The 17,813-nt window shown below is 43.2% G+C and overlaps 1 protein-coding gene across 1 annotated transcript in view; it reads left to right on the top strand.

Annotated features, from left to right (window-relative positions):
- LOC127055429 (glyoxal reductase-like) overlaps positions 1 to 17,813 on the top strand; it is a 93,949-nt gene that overhangs the window by 60,014 nt on the left and 16,122 nt on the right. The window contains 1 exon segment of the mRNA XM_050962380.1: positions 7,660 to 7,751. Coding sequence (XP_050818337.1) covers positions 7,660 to 7,751 — 92 coding nt within the window.

Genomic DNA, 17,813 nt, shown 5'->3' with positions numbered 1-17,813 from the left:
AGCCCTATAATATAAAAAAGCTTCTTTTCCTTTGTAATTCATTGTTTTTGTAGAGCAACCCTTTGGAAACTTGCAGCTGCAATCTGTGTCCTTGACAATATTTCTCCCTCTCCATTGCATGCACACATTGCTCTTTTACTGTAGATGTTCATGAATGCTGAACTGCTGACATTGATTCTGTTTTATGGAGAAGGAAGCATGTGTTTATTTTAAACAATATAAAGCAGTACCATGCACTTTAAAATGGGTTGAGATTAAACATAGGTACATAATGTTTGAACCTTAATGATATACAATTATTGGAAAATACATTTATTTGAAGTAGGATTTTGTTTTGTTTTTTTTAATATGGCCTCAGTTCTCAACTACATTTATCGAAGGCCTGGTCAACACTAGAACTGCATCACACAGGAGTGTGAAAAAATCCACAATACTGACCAGTGTGGTTAAGCAGACTTAAGTTCCTGTATAGACAGTGCTAGGTTGACCGAAGAATGTTTCTGTCAACCTAGTTACCACCAGTTGGGGACCTGGATTGCTTGACCAATGGGAGAATCCCTCCCATTGGTATGGGTAATGTCTACACAGAAGCTCTACAGTGGTGTTGCAGTAGCAGGGCAGTTGTGCTGTTGTAGTGTGTAAGTGTAGACAACTCCTAAGCCACCTTTCTGTCTCCACTAGCAAGGAGTGGCTGGATCCGAATGTACTCTGGCTCTGCCCATTCTCCTACTCCCCTTCCCCATACTCTGCTATGACGTTTCCATTATGCCAGGGACAGGTGCTATAGAACCAGCAAAATTATCTGGGTATTCCCCTATGCCAACAGAATCCCCAGCTCCACCTTTAGGACATGCCTGAGCAGTGCATAGCATCTAGAAGTAAGGCCTATGATCTGGCTCTGAACATTTTGAGGAACTGAAAGAATTAATTGTCAAACACCTTAGTTTCTCGCTAGTTTCTTTTGTGTTTCTTATATTGAGATGGTACCTTCCCACTTCTTCTGGCTATACATGGCCCCAACTAGTGGTCTCTCAGACCATGGATTGACCATCCTTGATTTTCGATCCATCATTTTCCACCTAATCCTTCATGATTAGGACCTAATCCTACAAAGACTTAAGCATGTGAGTAACTTTATATAAGATATTGCATGAATCTTTTCAGGATTTGAGCGATTGATGGATTGGTATAACTGCTGTCTTCTCTGAGCCAGATTCCCATGCTGATTGCCTACTCAAGCTAGTAAAAACCTGGAATTTCCATTCCATGTGAAATTCCAATATTTTGAATTTGTTTTCATTTTGAATCAGAACAAAAAGTCACAATTTAGAAATTAATGACTAAGCACAAATTCTGAAATATTTTGTTTCAGAAACAGTGAAATGCCCTTTTGAAATGTTTAGTTTTTATAATAGAACTTTGTTTTGATATCAGATTTTCTTTTCACTTCATTGTTTTGATTTTTGTTATGATTTACCATATAATAATGTAAATGTTTTGACTTTCATTATATATATAAAACATAAAAGTTAAAACAAAACTTTCTGAATATATTGAAACAACACATTTTGCTCTTATTGAAATGAAGCATTTCAATAGTTTCCTGTCAACAATTTTCATGAAAATGATATGTTCCCACCAAACTTTTTTATTTAATCAGAGGTTTCCATCAGAAAAGTTTTGACCAGCTCTGTTGCCTACCTTGAGATGTTTCACTGGAAGGGTTAAATTCTGTTAAATTCTGTAAATAAATATACTTGTGCAACCCTGTTGACTTCAGTGGGGCTAGTCAAGTGTAACTAAGGCCACGTCCAGACTAGGAATTAAAATCGATTTTAGATACGCAACTTCAGCTACGAGAATAACGTAGCTGAAGTCGAATTTCTAAAATCGAGGTACTCACCAGTCTGGACGGGGCGGCATCGATGTCCGCGGCTCTCCGCGTCGATTCCGGAACTCCGTTCGGATTGATGGAGTTCCGGAATCGATGTAAGCGCGCTCGGGGATCGATACACCGCGTCCAGACTAGACGCGATATATCGATCCCCGAGCAATCGATTTTAACCCGCCGATGCCGCGGGTTAGTCTGGACGAGGGCTGAGGGCAAAGCTTAATCAAACTGAGGAGTCTTGACTGGAGATCTAGGAAAATCTCTTTAGCAGTGAAGTTGAAGAGACTGGAACAACCTTCCAAGGGAAGTTGTAAAATGCTTGAGATCTTTGAAATTGGAGTGGACAAAACACTTGAAAATGTATACCAGTGAAAAATCCTGGGAGCTTGTTCTGGGCGTGAACTAGAGGATCTCACAAGTCTTTTTCATATTTGACTTTTGTGATACTAGTTTTGTTGTACTATAGCTTAAAGTAAAGGCTTTTATTTTCAAAAGAGAAACCACAGAAGAAAGATTTTAAAATCCTTCACAGACAACAATAGTGTATAATATTTTGGTGTCCCTTTTGTGTTTAAACAGCAAATGTTTTTCAGACTTCTTTGGCATAATGATTTATTGGTATTGGTGCTTCAGGATTGTTTGTCACCAGAGGTCTAAAGCTAGGGATTGACCCCTTCTGGCAGATTAAATACAAATTATGCAAACTGCTGTGATGTGGGTCATAACCTAATTAATGTTACACATCTTGAGCAGATGATCATTTCTCTAAATGAGAGCTATCTAGCAGTCTAGTTGAAAACAAAAACCATATTAGAAAAAATGAAGTATACAGTTTTACTGCTTTACAGTATATCCACTTGTCCTACTTGAATATGTAAAAGCTACATAATTGCAGAGTTTGTGTATAGTTAAAGAAGTATCAGCATTTCCACTACATAACTTATTTTACAGGGGTTTAAAGGGATATACAAATTAACTCCATAATGTAACTTGATTTACAAAATTTCAGCATAGTAGTATGTAACTGGATTTGTTTAACAAAATTAAGTAATGGATATACTAATTCCGGATAATTTATTGTAGTCATGTAACTCAAAATCAGTCAGACTTTTACTCTGCTAGTGGATTATGATTTTTTGGTATTTAAAATGTACAGTTTGTGTGTGTATGTGTAAAATGAGATAGCTACATAGCAGAATTTCCTCACATATTTCCATTAACTTTATTTTAAATTCTAAATCAAGGTAAATTCTTCCTTGAATGTATCCCTGAATCCCATTAATATTAATGAGAGCTATATATGTGCACTGAGTAGCAAGTATACCTCTGTGGGGGTCAATTCCATGGCTGTTCCACATGCACAACTCTCACTGAAGTCAAGACAATGGCAGCTCCAACATGGAGTGGCTGTGAAATCAGGCCATTAGTCAGTAATTACCTTAATTTTAGTTGTGTGAAATTGCTTGATGAAGTATTTTCCGGAGAGACCAGAATAGCTTTTGTTTTCTGTTCTTTTGTCTTTTGAAATGAAGATAGTGCTCAGAAGAGATGCTGTCTTAACAGAAGTAGTGACTGGAGTCCTTTGTTTATTCACAGGGGAGGCCCATCCAGGGTAATAGCAGTGCGAGCCCGGCAATGTATCTGACTCCGAGTTTATTTATTTAGTGTGTGCATAGTCATCTAGCCAAGCGGTGGCATCTTCAGTGGTGTGATGCAGTTCTTCTAGGCCACCGCTGAACCTTGTCAACGGGTTTTCATCGACAATGTGTGTCATTGTCTGTGTTGCACCGCAGATGCACAAATGGCTGTCACAAAGGCCCGAGCAGTACTGGCTGTCTGCACAGAGATCTTGCCTGCTCCAGAATCTGTTCAACAGGGACCATTGATGATGGGGCAGGTCAAAACCAGGCAGGCAAATTGTGGGGTTGGTGATGAGGGACTAGTTGGGGAATATAGCAAATATCCATTCATCTCGCCAGAGTGTTTCCGCCCTAATATCCTGGCGTGGTGGATGAGACCATAATGGGCAACATGACGGCAAACGTGCAGCTAGTGGTTTAAAAAGGTCATTGTGCAGTGGCAGGCTTGAGTTGGCACATACTTTCTCCAGTAACTTGCCAGTGGCAACCTCTCATCTGATATGAGGAGAAGCAGTATTGCTCAGAACTGGAAGCCATGGGAGTGCAGTCGGACACTAGGTGCCAGAGATGATACGCATGGCGGCACGTAACTGTGTATCCACTAGTTTGGTGTGTGACAATCGACTCCAAACTGGTGCACAATACTCCGCCACCGAATATGAGGTGGCAGGAGCTGATATCCGCAAGGTTGGAACACGAACATCCCATGACGAACCTGCCAGTTTGCTAAGAAGATTATTGCACGTCTTAAGTTTAGCTGCTGTCTTCTTCAGGTGGGCATGGTAACTCGGTGTGCATGCCATGGTCACATCTAGATAGACCAGATCTATTTCATGCTTCATCTTCTAACATTCAGATAAACATTCAGTTCTTGCGTTGCGCCGGCGTGATGAAGAGGGAACAAACTGGAGATTGGAGGCGCCAAGTCTTACAGTAGTCAGCTAACTTGTCGTGTCTCAGTTTAAGGTGACATCAAGCTCTTGAAATGTCCGGGCCTGGGTAGTGCAACAGATGCCATCTGCATAAATGAACTTTCAACTCAGTTGTTGGTAGGTCATTGATATAAAAGTTGAACAGGGTTGGAGAAAGCACAGCGCCTTGGGGTAACTCATTTCTCTGTTGTCTCCAAGCACTCGTCTTCTCCCTCATATGGACTCTGAACTGCCTATCACAGAGGAACAGTTCAGCGATGCCTGTGACCCAAGGTAGCAGGACCCGTGATACCTTCACGAGCAGGCAATGGATCAGTGTCCTCATCACACCACCCACCAGTACCTGACAGCAGTCAGGGAAGCTAATGATCCAACCAGCAAGCCAAATTCTGCAAACACCAGCTCAACAAATCCCAGCACTATCATCACCAACAACCCCAATACGCAGCCTGGTGACTTCTGTGTCATTGGTCCAGCTCTACGCGTGTTACAACTTAATGTGGAGGGTTTCTTGGCTGCCAAGCATGATTTACTTGGCATTCTTGCTTATCAACATACTATCGACATCATTTGCTTGCAAGAGACACACATGGCAACTGCCGAAGATGGGCGTTACAGTATTGGCGGCTTCAACCTGTTGTGCCGTGTGGCACACCCAAAGCATGGCCAAGCCACATACGTTCAGTCCGATATTGCAGATGCCATTCAGCTGATGTCTACTGAATTCTGTGACACCACCCAGGTGGCAGTTTCTGGCTGGCGAATGTTTACAAGCCTCCAAGCATCAACTAGAACCAAAAGTTTCTACCAAGCTTGCCACACCTAGCTGTCTATGTCGGAGATGTCAACAGCCTTCACACAGACTTGGAGGTGAAAGGAAAACTCTCTTCACACATTCAGCTCTTGGTCTCTCCAGCTATCAGTGAAGAAGCTAGTTGTGGTGATGTGTGTTTTGTTATCTAAATCCCAGTCTACAAAGAACTGGATGCAGTTCACTTCAGATACCCCATTAAAGAACTGACAGATAGTAATGACTTTTAGTCATTACTGACTTAGCCCTAAAGAGTTAAAGAAGCTTGTTTCATAAATTCCATATTCACACAAATGTGAAAAGAGAAATGCAAACATTAGAAGAACTGGAAGGCTCAGGAGATTGGTAAAACGTTCATAGAAACTTTAAGATCTAAGGTTGCCAGCTGTAATCCGCTCAGGTCAGTAACGTGTGAAAGTGTTAACATCTGATGGCTAAACAGCAGGGTGGATAAAAATCAATGATTTTTAAAAAAATTTAAAAAATCAGATTTTTTTATTTAAATCGAATTTTTTTGATAAAATGCTTTTTGAGGAAAAAACTTATCTAAAGATAGTTTTAATTAAGATACATTATAGCTCAAAGAGATCTCATCATGGAATAGGAGTTATAAATTCTAATTCTATAGTATGAGACAATATATTCATGTAATGTTTAAGAAAAAATTTATAAATGAGTTCCAGTAGTTCATGGATTAGGGACCCAATTTTATGGGGCTCCAGGGACTTCTCTATAAATTATTTAGGTTCATCTTTCTGTCTCCCCAAAGGGACTCAGTGCTCATTCTAGAAGATACCATCAGAGATGCTTAGTTTTGTAGTCCTCAAACTGTGGATTTGTGTCTTCAGAGATAACATGCTTGTCAACAGCAAAAATGTTATTAAATTAGATAAATAAATAAATAAATAAATAGAGGTGAGACATAGTTAAATAAAACAATTTAAATGTTTATCTGGTGATGATGTCCTCCTGATACAGCATGGGTCAAATATTAATGATTAACTTGTTGAATTGGAGACAGTTCACCTCTCAATGACTTCATAAATATCTGCTTCAATTACCTTTGGTAAATGAAATAAACAATCATTCATTTTCTGATCTAGCTGTAAAACTAATCTGAAAAGTTTTCAAAATAAATCACTTTAAAAATGTGTAGCGGGTACCTTCTAAAAATGAAATCTACGTCTATCTCTGAGTTGTGAAGAATATGTATTAAGGTTATAACAACCAACAAGAATGCACTTTTATGTAGAAATTCATGATTAAATCGAGTCTTCCTGACTAGTGATTTAAAGTATGATTTAAAGCATGATTTAGATCAATTTGATTTAAATCAAATCCACCCTGCTACTCAGTGACCTGTTTGAAAGGCATCTGTCTACATCACAAAAACCATCACCGCAATTGACATCCTGTATTAACAGTCTCAACAGAGACATCACAGACTGACCCCTCCACCCCACCCCCAGGACTGGTCAGCCCCCAGCCCCCTCCCCCCAGGACTGGTCAGGGTTGTTGCAGGGTAGTGTTGGGAAGTGTGCTGTGCCATTTCCATGGGTAAAAGAGGACATTTGTCTCCCCGGGGTTGTCAGTCAGCACTGAATTTGCGCACACACACTCATTTTACATTCTGTTAATATATTTAAAATGTACAGTAACAGAAGCCAAGAAATCCAGTGTTAATGCCGGCACCCTTGAGTTTCCTGATTTTTAAAGTTTCCATACTTTAAATCACTAGTCAGGAAGACTCGATTTAATCATGAATTTCTACATAAAAGTGCATTCTTGTTGGTTGTTATAACCACTCAATCCTTTGAGTTTCCTGACTTTTTCATACATTTCATTTTTAAGAGTAGTTTTTTATACTGAATTTTATGTAAATGTTTGTTATAGTATCAAGTAGTGGGCAGTTCGTTTAGACTGTGTGTCCTTGTGTTTTATTACTCATTCCCTATTAGTCTTCTACAAATGTTCCGCTTTTCTTTAGTTTTGGCAAGCTGCTGAGAACACCATTTCCTTCCTTTCATTCTGGTGAAGTCCAATTGTTGTTTGCTTATAGTACGTTAGTCTTTCCCAGAATTTAGCCTGGAGTTTTTATACACTGGGGAGCCTCCTGTGTGTTTAGATTATAAAACACTTTTGTAATAGAACTCCGATAGTATCATGCTTTCAGATAATGCTGTCAAACTGGATTTCAATATTGGTTTGTCTGTCACTCTCTGCAGTATTCTGTTATGCAGATGCTAGTGTATAATCATTTTGTCCTCTCAGAAGCTACATTTTTAAGTTGTTCCCCACCTCCCCAAACTCAGACTTTGTAGAGCAATTTTTCTGCTTCTATAGTACTGTACAATGCCTTACTTTACTTCCTTTTTCTTTTGTTAGGTATATGTCGGTCTATTGGTGTAAGCAATTTTCTCATTAATCATTTGGAGCAACTAAAGGAAGATTGTAAGATAACCCCACATGTTAATCAGGTGAGGGTGTATGCAATACATTCAAGACATCTGTTTTAGAGTAAACCCCATCACCCAAAAAACATGATTTCTCCAGTCCCTTTCAACAAACCCAAATGTCAAAATTAGTCCTAGACCCAAAAAAACAAAACAAACAAAAAAGAAAAAAATCACAACTTTAAAATAATTTCCCCACATGATCAGTTGTCTTCTTACCAGACCTGTTTGTGAATGATGTTGTGGCCAATGGCTCAATTTTAGATGCAGACAGTTTGCAAATAAACAAACTTCAACTAGATACTGAGTATCAAATCACCATCATAGCAACAAGCTACTTGAGGATGTACTGCCAAATGTAAGTACTGCATTTTAAAAAATAGAGACCCAACTCCCTTAGGCAACGCTGAAAATCCTCACAACAGTGTACAAGTTGTCACATTTTAAAGATTCTTTTGGTTCGAAACTCTTTACTCTTTCTACTGATATTCCCCAGTGTGGACTAGATTCTGCTATCCTTCCTCATGTTGTGCAAGTCTTTATTCCATATGTACTCGCATTTAGTTCACAGCTGAATAAGGGCGGCAGAATTTGGTCCTTAACGACTAAGGGTACGTCTATACTACCCACTGGATCAGTGGGTAGTGTTCAATGTATCGGGGATTGATTTATTGCGTCTCATCTGGACGTGATAAATCGATCCGCTACTCGACACCCGTACTCCACCTTGGCAGGAGGAGTAAGCAGAGTCGACGGGGGAGCCGCAGCAGTCGACTCGCTGCCGTGAGGACGGCCAGGTAAGTCGAACTAAGATACTTCGACTTCAGCTACATGAATAGTATAGATGAAGTTGTGTATCTTAGTTCAAACCTCCCCGCTAGTGTAGTCCATGCCTAAGAAATATGTAAAACCAGTTGTAATGGGATGGCTGCTCCACCCAGGTAAAATAGAGTTGAGAGGGGGCAAAGCCTTTCTGCATATTGCAGTCTGAGATATACATGGGGAGTGGACTCGCTGGATCCATAGGGACAGGAGCTGTCTATGAAGCTGCAGTATCTCCTCCTCGTGACAGAATGGCTTATACAAAAACCACGCTGACTTTGGGTTCCCTTGTGATTAACTAATAGCAACGATGGAGGATTTCATTCAGCTGCAGGCTCCTTTATTAAATCCCTGCCAGGTTTTCACACACAAATCCAAGGGCTCAGTAAAGAGCAGTGCCAGAGAACAGCGGGACTTGCTCCATCAATGTATGATTGGTAGTCTTTGCCTGAGAAAGATCTAAAACTAGAATAGCATGGGTGTTGCAGGTCAGGAAATAGGAGTTATTAGTAGAGGAGAAGCTTGCACAGTGGTCACTCTCCCTGTGCCGCCTCTAGCCAAAGGTTAATTGTCCTTCACTTTCAGTAGCACCAAAAAATCATCCATAAATGTTTGAAAAGAAAAAAATGCTTAGGGCTGAATTTTAAAAAAAATTGTCAAGAGTTACCTGCTCTAGCCAGCCATGCAGCTGAATATCACTGGTTCCCAGAACTCAGCTCATGACATCTGAGATTCCCTAATCAATGGATGATACAGTGTTCATTGTCTCCAGAAGAAAGGCAACATTAGTTCTGCATCTAGTTCATCAAGTTGGTGGGTGACATATCAGCATGCCATACTTGTTCTAAATATTTGTGAAATAACCTTGAACTGTGTAACTCTGAAGCCTTGAAAGACTAAGGGATATATTCTGCTTACAGTTATATTGATGAAAATGTGGAATACATCATCTGAAGCCAATAGCTATTCCAGATTTACTCTGGTGTAACTGGGAGTAGAATTTGGTCCTGAATTAGAAAATTAGTCACCTTTTTATTTAATTTCTTGTAACATATTATATTGATGACACCTACCCAATAGGAATCTAACTTAAATATCCAATTCCTACTTCCATTTAATTTTACTACAGTATTACTAATTAAATAATGCATCCTTAGAATATTGCATCTGAATGTTTTATCATTTTCCCGACTAGGAGTACTTTTTGTGAGACACTTCACTAGAGTTAATATGTGTTTAATAACTAATATAAAATTATTCCTACCCCTCAAATGAGCACTCGTTTCCTCTCTAAATATTCGTTTTTAGTGTAGTGCTGTCTGATAAGTAACAAACATGATAGATTTGCTGTGGATTGTGTTAAACAGTATTTTGCAAGGAACTGCTGGCTCATTCTTTTTCTTGTCACAATTCTGTGTAATAAAGAATGGAAATATTTTTCTAATCTGTTCAGGTGTAAGCCAACGAATAAAACAGTGACCTAAACATTGGACATAGAAATGTAAACATTTAATACAAAGGTCACTCAAAGGTTAAGAAACATCAAAGGTTGAAGAAATGGATGTGTCTGTTGTTTGAACCTTGTCCACAGTAATTTAGATCATAGCATTTTTAGGCTGACTCAGGCCAGCCTTCAAGGGGCAGGGTTTTTCTTAGTGTGTATTGAACAAATGCCAGCCTATTGTTGTCTGAAAAGACAACATGTACTAAAGATGAGAAACAGGAAATGTTCATTTGTCCTTCTTATGACGGAAGAATTTTTCCAGATTCCACGTTGATGTAATTGTTCTAAACAATATTTTTCCTCAAAATACGCAAGAGTTAGATCATTGGAACAACAATGACGGCTATTTGATTTGAAGTCATGTCACATGATTATATAGTGGTGATGTAAGGGAAAACTACACTCAATTTGATCTCAACGGACAGGGAGGTGCTTTTAATTTGGTTTGGTTTTTTTTACAATTCATTAGTTGTGAAATGTTTTTCAAAATAACATTTGTTATAGAATCATAGGATTGGAAGGGACCTCGAGAGGTCATCTAGTTCAGTACCCTGTACTCGTGGCAGGACTAAGTATTATCTAGACTGGTGTTTCCCAAACTTGGGACACCGCTCATGTAGAGAGAGCCCCTGGCAGTCCGGGCCGGTTTGTTTACCTGCCCTGTCCACAGGTTCAGCTGATCACGGCTGCCACTGACCAAGGTTCGCCACTCCAGGCCAATGAAGGCTGCGGGAACCAGTGGCCAGTACGTCCCTTGGCCCGCACCACTTCCAGCAGCTCCCATTGGCCTGGAGCAGCGAACCGCGGCCAGGGGGAGCCACGATCGGCCGAATCTGCAGATGGGGCAGGTAAACAAACCGGCCCATCCTGCCAGGGGCTTTCTGTACACGAGCGGTGTCCCAAGTTTGGGAAACACTGGTCTAGACCATCCCTGACATGTATTTGTTTAACTGTGCTCTTAAAAATCTCCAATGATGGAGATTCCATAACCTCCCATGTCAATTTATTCCAATGCTTAACCACCTTGACAATTGAGAAGTTTTTCCTAATGTCCAGCCTAAATCTCCTTTCCTGCAATTTAAGCCCATTGCTTCTTGTTCTATCCTCAGACGTTAAGGACAACAATTTTTCTCCCTCCTCCTTGTAACAACCTTTTATGTATTTGAAAAACAGAGTCTTCCCTTCTCTAGAGTAAACAAACCCATTTTTTTTAATCTTCCCTCATAGGTGATTTCTAGATTTCTAGACCTTTAACATTTTTGTTGCTCTTCTCTGGATTTTCTCCAAAATTGTCCACATCTTTCCTGAAATATGGCACCTCAAACTGGACACAATACTCCATTTGAAGCCTAATCAGCAGAGTAGAGCAGAAGAATTAAATTTTCTTCTTTGAATGCTTGCTCATATCGATTCCAATTAGGTGTGCGTGCCACGGCCTTTGGAGAATTTTTACCCTAGCAAAACCCGGTTGGTCAGCTGAGGAGCCCTCTGGAGTGGTGCCTTCATGGTGCTGGATATATACCCCAGCCAACCCAGCGCCCCTCAGTTCCTTCTTACTGCTCGTGACGGTTGTTGGAACTGTGAAGCTTGGCCTTGCTGCTCTCCAGTCTCCCTAGTGTTTCCCTACAGTTTGTTAATAGTTTGTTGTTATAATATTGTTATAGATTATAATAGTTGTAGTTCTAGTTATAGTATAGTAGTTGGTATTAGTGGAGGAGAAGGGGTTTTCCCCTCCTTCCCGTATTTGATTGGGCTCATGCCCAGAGCTCCGAGCTTTAAGCCCTGCGAATCCTGCTCCACGCCCATGCCAACGAGCGACCCCCACGACTCTTGCCTGAAGTGTGTGGGGGAATCTCACCAGGCAGAGACATGCAGGATTTGCAAGAGCTTTCACCCCCGGACTAAGAAGGAGTGAGGCTTTCGTTTGAGACAGCTCTTTATGGAGGCAGCTCTTAGTCCTCAACCTCTAGTGGTGTGGCAAGACCCGGTGCTGAGTGCTTTGGTACGCAGTGCCCCGGCTTCAGCTACGGGAATGGTACTGCGCTTGGACTCTGATAGAGAGCTGCAGCACCGACGTTCCCTAGCACTGCAATCAATTTCTGTAGTCCGGCACCGTCTCACTTGCCTGGCCAAAAGCATATGATCCTCTACCTCCTGTGGCATCATCCTCATCTTTGCCCGATGAGGCTGTGGCAGAGACCACTATATTGGGTGTCCCCCTCCCAATAGACCTCCACTCCCACCAGGAACTCTTGCAAAGAGTGATGCGGAATATGAACCTGCAAGCAAAGGAGGTAGTCAAGGTGAGGACCCTGTGGTTGACATTTTGTCCACAGAAGCTCCTTCCAGGATGGCCTTACCACTTATCCAGACCATTCAAACCATGGCCAGTACAGTCTGGCAAACACTCACTTCCATTCCCCCAACTGCTAAGGGGGTGGACCGGAAGTATTTCATCCCCTCCAAGGGATATAACTATCTGTACTCATCCACAGCCCTGTTCACTGCTGGTGGCCTCAGTGAATGAGGAGGAGCGTCATGGTCAGCAAGCCCTGGCACCCAAATCAAAAGAGGCCAAGCGCCTCAATTTATTGGGGCACAAAGTCTACTTCTCAGGGGGAGCTCCAACTCCGAATTGCGAACCAGCAGGCTCTCCTGAGCTGATACAATTTTAACTCCTGGAACTCCATGATGATGTTCAAGGAACTGGTTCCTCCAGAGTCCAAAGAAGAGTTTGGGGCTCTGGTAGAAGAGGGAAAAATGGTTGCACAAACCGCTTTGCAGGCCTCATTGGACACCATGGACTCTGCCACTTGGACCCTCTCCTCAGGGATAGCAATGAGGCGCATTTCTTGGCTGCAAGCTTCTAGTCTACCACCAGAGCTTCAGCAAACTTTGCAGGATCTTCCCTTTGATGGAGAGGGCCTGTTCTCAAACAAGACAGACTTGAGGCTTCAAAGCCTCAAACACTCTAGGGCCATAATGCGTTCGCTGGGGATGCACATGGCATCTACCCTGTGGAAACCATTTAAACCGCAGCCCCAATGCTCTTACCCTCCTCCTTGGCCGAGACAGGACTTCTATAGGAGACGGGGGTGCGGTGGCAGGAGAAAATCCTCCAACCACCAATCCGGCCAGGCCCAAGGTCCTTCCAAGCCCTCTGCAGATCCCAAACAAAACTTCTGAAGGGACGCCCGAGGATCTCAGGATCTTGAATCATTTCTCCCGTTTCCACCATGCCTGGTCCCTCATAACCACGGACCGTTGGTTCTTCGCACAGTGGAAAGGGGATACTCTCTCCAATTTTTGGTTTCCCCACCCTCGCCATCCCTCTTCAGGGACCCTTCTCACAAGCAACTCCTTATCCAGGAGTTGCAGTCACTCCTTGCCATGGGGGTGATCAAGGAGGTTCCAAGATAGCTAAGGGGCAGGGGGTTTTAACCCCATTATTTCCTAATCCCCAAGGCAAAAGGTGGGCTTCGGGATATCCTGGACCCGCGCGGACTCAACAAATTCATGGTAAAGTTGAAGTTCTTCATGGTCTTCTTGGGCACCATTAGACCTTCCCTGGATCCTGGAGACTAGTATGCTGCCTTCAACATGAAGGACCCGTATTTCCGCATAGCAATCCATCCAGTGCACAGACACTTCCTCTGTTTTGTAGTCAACCGCAAACGCTATCAGTTTACGGTCCTTCTGTTCGGCCTCTCTATGACCCCCTAGGTGTTCACCAAATGTGTGGCAGTAGTGGCAACCTTCCTCTATTGTCGACGAATTCAGGTATACCCATATCTCCATGACTGGCTCATTCAAGGACATGCCAAAGAGCAGGTGCAGTCCCACATTCTGTTTGTCACGGACACATTTGGTCGATTAGGCTTCCATCTCAGTGTGGCAAAGTCAATGCTAGAACCCACTCAGAGGATAGAATTCATTGGTGCAGTCCTGGACTCCGCACGTGCTCAAGCCCTCCTGCTTTCCAAGCTTTGTCGGGCCTCATCCGGAGCCTTAAAAGCTTCTCAGCCTCGATGGCAAGAATGTGCTTGAATCTTCTAGGACACACAGCTTCCTGCAAATACGTCACCAGGCATGCCAGACTAAGGATCCGCCCACTTCAAGCCTGGCTGGCATCGGTCTATCACCCAGGTCGAGACAGCCTGAATCTGGTGGTCACTGTCCCAGAGAGGGTCCTGACCACCCTCCACTGGTGGCTAGACCCAGAGGTGGTATGCAATGGAGTCTCCTTCTACACCCCTCAGCCCTCCTTGTCCCTTGTTACGGATGCATCAGCCCTGGGATGGGGTGCCCATCTCGAGGACACTCAGACACAGGATCTGTGGGCCCCGTCCGAACTCTCTCTCTACATCAACATACGAGAACTGATGGCAGTACGTCTAGCTTGTCAAGCCTTTCAAGAGTGGCTGCATGGTCATTGTGTGGCGGTCCTCACAGACAACACCATGGCCATGTTCTACATCAACAAGCAAGGGGATGCTCGTTCCTTCCCCTTCTGTCAGGAGGCTGTTCAACTGTGGGAGTTCTGCATAGCCGGCTCCATTCACCTAGTGGCGTCTTTTCTCCCAGGGATCCAGAACACCTTGGTGGACTGCCTCAGCAGATCCTTCCACGCCCACAAGTGGTCACTCCGTCTGGATGTCATCCACTCTGTCTTCCTAAAGTGGGAGTTTCCCAGGTCGACCTGTTTGCCTCACATAGCAGTCGGAAATGGCAGGCATTTTGCTCCCTCCAAGGTCACTCCCCAGGCTCTCTCACAGACGCCTTCCTACTCCCGTGGATGAGCTGATTGTTCTACACCTTCCCACTGTTTCCCCTTGTACACAAGGTCCTGCTCAAGGTGCGCAGGGGCAAATTACGACTGATTCTGGTCGCCCGGCATGGCCCAGACAGCATTGGTACACCATGCTGTTGGAGGTCTCGGTGGATGCCCCGATTCCGCTGCCTCTCTTTCCGGACCTGATCACACAGGATCACGGCCGCCTTTGTCACCCCATCCTGCGGTCCCTGCACCTCATGGCGTGGATGCTGCATGGCTGAGCCATTCTGAACTCCTCTATTCTCGTTTGGTACAACAGGTCCTGTTGGGCAGCAGGAAACCTTCCACTCGGGCTACCTATATGGCTAAATGGAAGCAATTCTCATGCTGATGCTCTCACCATGACACACTTCCTCTCCAAGCGTCCATGCCTCTCATTCTGGACTATCTCCTGAACGGGAAACAGCAGGGCCTGGTGATATCATCCATCGGAATTCACCTGGCGGCTATCTCAGCTTTCCACCCAGGAGTAAATGGCCGATCTATCTTCGCCAACCCCATGGTTGGTAGATTCCTCAAGGACGGACCATCTATATCCACATGTACAACAGCCTGTACCCATGTGGGACCTTAACCTGGTCCTCTCCAGACTTATGAGACCTCCGTTTGAGCCCTTGGCCACATGTTCTCTTTTGTACCTCTCTTGGAAAACAATTTTTCTCATGGCTCTCACTTTGGCAAAGCGTGTCCCTGAGCTCAAGGTTCTTACATCGGAACCACCTTACACGATCTTCCATAAGAATAAGGTGCAGCTACGAGCTCACCCTGCCTTTCTTCCCAAGGTGGTATCGACTTTTCATATCAACCAGGACATCTTCCTCCCGGTTTTCTACCGAAAACCTCACGCCAATAGTCAGGAACAATGGCTTCACTCCCTCGATATTTGTAGGCTCTTGCCTTCTACATTGAACATACAAAGCCATTCCAGAAAACAACGCAGCTCTTCGTTGTGGTAGCAGACTGGATGAAAGGTCTTCCAGTCTACTCCCAGCGGATCTCTTCTTGGATCACATCATGTATTCATGCTTGCTGTGATCTGGCTGGGGTCCCGAATCCCCATCTCACCGCTCACTCCACAAGGGCTCAGGCCTCGTCAGCAGCCTTTCTGGCCCAGGTACCAATCCAGGAGATCTGCAGAGCTGCTACTTAGTCTTCAGTGCATATGTTTGCATCACGCTGTGCCATCGTTAGACAGGCCAGAGACGATGCGGCATTTGGTAGGGCGATCCTACAATACACGGTACTTCACTCTGACCCCGCCGCCTAGATAAGGCTTGGGAGTCACCTAATTGGAATCGATATGAGCAAGCACTCAAAGAAGAAAAAACGGCTACTCACCTTTGTAATTGTTGTTCTTCGAGATGTGTTGCTCATATCCATTTCAAACCCTCCCTCCTTCCCCTCTGTTGGAGTAGCCGGCAAGAAAGAACTGAGGGGGTGCTGGGTTGGCCGGGGTATATATCCAGCGCCATGAAGGTGCCACCCCAGGGGGCTCCACAGCCAACCGACTGGGTGTTGCTAGGGTAAAAATTCTCTGACGGCCATGCTCGTGGCGTGTGCACACCTAATTGGAATGGATATTAGCAACACATCTTGAAGAACAAGTTACAAAGCTGAGTAACTGTCTTTTGTCTTGCTTACAACACTCCTGCTAATACATCCCAGAATGATGTTTGTTTTTTTCCAACAGTGTTACACTGTTGACTCATATTTAGCTTGTGATCCACCAGGACCCCCATTTTCCTTTCTGCAATACTCCTTCCTAGTCAATCATTTCCCATTTTGTATGTGTGCAACTGATTGTTCCTTCCTAAGTGGAATACTTTGCATTTGTTGTTATTGACTTACATCCTGTTTACTTCAGACCATTTCTCCAGTTTGTCCAGATCATTTTGAATTTTAATCCTGTTCTCCAAAGCACTTGCAACCACTCCCAGCTTGGTGTCATCCACAGACTTTATAAGTGTACTCTCTATGCCATTATCTAAATTGTTGATGAAGATGTTGAACAGAACCAGACCCAGAACTGATCCCTCTGGGGCCCCACTCAATGCCCTTCCAGCTTGATTGTGAACTACTGATAACTACTATCTGGGAATGGTTTTCCAACAAGTTATGCACCCACCTTATAGTAGCTCCATCTAGGTTGTATTTCTCTAGTTTGTTTATGAGAAGGTCATGTGAGACAGTATAAAAAGCCTTACTAAAGTCAAGATATACCACATCTACCACTTCCTCGTTATCCACAAGACTTTTTATCCTGTCAAAGAAAGCTATTATGTTGGTTTGACATGATTTGTTCTTGACAAATCCATGCTGACTGTTATTTATCACCTTATTATCTCTAGGTGTTTGCAAATTGATTGCTTAATTATTTGCTCCATTATATTTCCAGGTAGTGAAGTTAAGCTGATTGGTCTGTAATTTCTCAAATTGTCCTTATTTCCCTTTTTATAGATAGGCACCATATTGCCCTTTTCCAGTCCTCTGCAATCTCTGCTGTCATCCATGACTTTTCAAAGATGAACCTTATAGGGATGAACCTTCAAATATTCAGTTTGGCTAGGTGGGCTGCAAAATGTTTGATTGTTTATCCAAGGGCTTCTTCTCTTTCCTTAACCCTTCATCCTCCCCTTCCTTTATACCACTGTCTCTCAGATACTTACTACTGTTCCTCTCTCCACCAGCCACTTACAGGTTATTGCCAATCTGTGACCTTCATCCCTAGCCTGAGCACCCTGAAAACCTAGTCTCAGCACTTCTCCTTGTTACCCACCACCTTCTCTCTCTGACACCCTATTAACATATAATATAGGGTTTTCCTATTCGCCAATAATTTCAATGCTCATTGCATTCACTCTGACATTCCAAGCCCTGGTGCTAGGTATTCTATTTTGATCAGAGACTTCTATGCTCCCTTCAGTTT

Source organism: Gopherus flavomarginatus, chromosome 7 (genome assembly GCF_025201925.1).
Source record: "Gopherus flavomarginatus isolate rGopFla2 chromosome 7, rGopFla2.mat.asm, whole genome shotgun sequence".
Lineage (NCBI taxonomy): Eukaryota > Metazoa > Chordata > Testudines > Testudinidae > Gopherus > Gopherus flavomarginatus.
This window is presented reverse-complemented; position numbering and strand designations above follow the sequence as displayed.